Here is a 3,343-nt window from a genome sequence, read left to right on the forward strand (position 1 = left end):
CACGCCACCCTCAACGCCCGACCGCCGCGGTCACGATATGCAAAGACTCGCCGCCGCTCGTTCCCTCGGGCGCCCGACCTCATCCTCTCGTGCGCACCCTCGAGCCCTAGCCACAACGCTCGCCTCCGCAATGACCCACCACCACACGTGCTAGTTAGGAGGAGAATGTATGGATGACTCTTACCCATCCTTGGGAACACAACCCAGTGACCAACAACACCCAATCAAGGGAACTTGACCAAGTCCAGGCATCTACGTGGCCTTCCCCACCATCTCGTAGTCCCAAGTGCGGCATCTCACTGTGGTGGAAGGAGGTGGCGTCGGGGTGAGGGGATCCCACCCGAAACGCGGTGAGGGAAGGCATGTGCGGTCCTGGGGTGAGGGGATACCTCCGGCGATAGGATGAGGAAGGCATGGGTGGTGTCCGTCAGGGAAAGAGAAGCATTGGTTGCATCAGTCGAGGTGACGAAGAGGTGGCGGTGCGGACCGATGAGGTGGTGAGGTAGAGGGACGACGACAATGTGGCATGCCCGGGAGGCTGGGAATCCGGGGCGGCGTGGTGGGGCGCTACATACACCGATAAAAAAACTCCAGGACAAAAGAACGAGTAGAAGGATGGGATAAAAAAGCAGCGAAAGGGGGCATGGCGGTGCATGGTGGTTCCCAGTGGAGGCACGCCGCAGCGGCCATGGAGGAACTCTAGCACCTCTAGCCTGGCGATTCTCGTGGGGGGGAGGGGAGGGGGAGGCGTGCGTGTGTTTCTGTTTTTGTCGGCTAGTTTTTTTCTTTTTCCTGTGCTGTTGGTTTTTTCTGTTGCGTGGATTTAAGAGGGAGAGAAAAATCGATGGGCGAGAAGTGGGAGGAGGGGGTGAACTAAACGACGTAAGGACTCCCCTTTTATGAGTAGAGACTATAGGTCGTCCCATACAAAGCAGCCTAAGAAAAAAACACACATAAAAAAAAGAGAAATGGGCCCAAGCTGATAACGGGCAAACAAAAAAAACACGGGCAAAAAACATAACGTACTGAACGACAGCGGGCAAACAAAAGAAAAACACGGCAGAAAACATAACTAACTGAAGCGACAACCAGCGACGTGAAATCAAATGCTTGCATGCGAACCAATCTGTGATTGAATGGTTAGAAGGACAATGGTATCCCCAGCCCACCAGGGTTCAAGCCTTGTTGCTCGCATTATTTCTGAATTAATTTCAAAATTTTCGGCGATGTGCTTTCAGTGAAAGGAGACGTTCCCGTCGATGACGAGGCACCTACGATGACTTCGTAAATCTTAAGATGATATGCCGGCTCAGTTTTTCGGAGGTGCTCATAGGAGTAGGATGTGCATGTGTGTTCATAGGGGTGACTATATACGCGTATGTATGAGCGCTTACGTCTGTACTGCGTTAAAAAAATGCTTGCATGAAAAAAAGATGAGGAACTTGGATAAGATAAGGGTAGGGGACTTAGATTAGAGTTAACTATTTTTCATGTAGATGAGAATCATCAAAACTGTTTCTGATTTATTTGGGGCAAACAATTAACCAATTAAACCGTTAAATCCATCCTGCTACAACGACGGCGATTGTCTGCTCGCAAGGCCGGTGGCCATGGCAGCTCGAATGGGTACGCCGCACCGGCGTACCGGTTCCTCTCATGCGCCTGGTCCACCTCGAGCGTCTCGAGGTCGATGGAGAAAATCCAGGTCTCCTCCTGCGGCGTCACGAGGACGTGCCTCGTAGTCGTCGCAACAATCTTTGCTGGTCCGTGGAAATACGTCTCCTCGCGCTCCGGTAGCCCACTAGTCGCCTCCGGCAGCCTCACGAGCTTCTCCACCACCCACTCGCCACTGCTGTCGAGCTGCCGAAACACCGTGAGGTCATTGTTGGCCATCACGCGTACAACACGCACCGCGTCGTCGTCGCCGCCGATGACCCGGAAGGCCGAAGATTCCTCCGGCATCCCCACGACGGTACACGGGAACGTGACGAGCGAGAACTGGATGGTGGCATCGTCGAGAGCCAGCACCGCGCCCTCGTGCTCCATCCGCCAAAAGAAGGACGAACGCGCGCGCCCTGCGAAGCTGATCGAACGGTACTCCGGGATGGGGACGTCTCCGCCGGACGCGCTCTCCACCATACTCCAGCCGCCGTCGGAGCCGGAGGAGAACACGCAGGCGCGGGGTGCGCCACGGTCATCCTCGAAGACATCGCTTTCGTAGGTCACGGCGACCACCCGAAAGTTGGACATGGCGATGGAGCTACCACCTGCAGCAGGCTCGTCGGCGGCGGCGCCGTCGAGCAGGAACAGACCAAGGCACTGGTAGGGCCACATCTCCTCCCAGTAGAGGATCCCCTGGCACCTCCGGTTGAGCGGGTCGCAGACGAGCATGTCAGGGAAGTGGAGGTACTCGGTGTCCCCTCCCCACACTCGACCCATCCGGTAGTAGACAAGGTCCCTCCTATAGAAGAGGAGGAGGCCACCGCGGCTGTCGGCGAGCTCCCAGGGCAGCGAGCCGTGAGGGACGGCCGGGAGAAAGTCGAGGGAGAATTGGCGTCTGTCGAAGCCGTCGGCCGCCAAGGGGTCCGGTACGAAGACGTGGTTGTTCCCGTCGACGTGGTAGTGGCCGGGGACGCGGGCCGCGCGGAGGGAGCGGCGGAACCGGTGGTCCGGGGACGTTGCGTCGTCCGTGAAGATGAGGCGGCACCAGCGCTTGCACGTGGACGCGGCGCGGAGGAGGGCGAGGGGCGTGGCCACGCGCAGGAGCACGAGCTCGAGGAGGTGGTCGGGGATGTGGTGCACGCCTGTTGGACCCGTCGGGGTAGGCTCTGCTTCCCTCGACGGCCGCCGCGCTCTCTTGTTGCGCCGACGGTTGCGCTTGCAGCGAGAGCGACGTGGCGATCCCTTGGTCTTCGCCATCGACCGCGGTCTCATAAGCTGCTGGTTGAGTGGACGATCTTTATAGTTCAATAAGGTGAGTTGAGTGAGTGACGCGGTTTGGACTTTGGAGCATATATAATGCGGTTGCGTGCCTCCCACGGAGCTTTTTTCCATTGCTTTCGAGGGAAGGCAACGATCGACGTGCCCCCTCCCATTAAACTTTTCAACTGCTTTTTCTTCGGTTCAACAAGGGACATCTCTGACCCCTTCGCAGCAGCCGAGATCTCTGCCATGTCCCACGCTGTTCATACCGTTGCGGACCTAGGAATCGTCCGGGTTGAACTGGAGACAGACTCAGGGCCTGTTTATTTTCAATAAGTCACCTTACTTATAAGTCACGCCTGCTTGGTTGTCACCTAACTTATAAGTCGTCTGACCACATATTTCCATCTTGCTTTTTTAT

At 56.7% G+C, this 3,343-nt stretch overlaps 1 protein-coding gene across 1 annotated transcript; it reads right to left on the bottom strand.

Annotated features, from left to right (window-relative positions):
- Nucleotides 1–1,503: 1,503 nt before the first annotated feature.
- Nucleotides 1,504–2,973, bottom strand: LOC125539029 (uncharacterized). Its single transcript, XM_048702393.2, has one exon. The coding sequence runs from the start codon at nt 2,932–2,934 to the stop codon at nt 1,549–1,551; it is 1,386 nt and encodes a 461-aa protein (XP_048558350.2). The 5' UTR covers nt 2,935–2,973; the 3' UTR covers nt 1,504–1,548.
- Between the last annotated feature and the right edge of the window lie 370 nt (nt 2,974–3,343).

This window comes from Triticum urartu, chromosome 1A, assembly GCF_056163025.1.
Source record: "Triticum urartu cultivar PI428250 chromosome 1A, HENAU_Tu73, whole genome shotgun sequence".
Taxonomy (NCBI): Eukaryota; Viridiplantae; Streptophyta; class Magnoliopsida; order Poales; family Poaceae; genus Triticum; species Triticum urartu.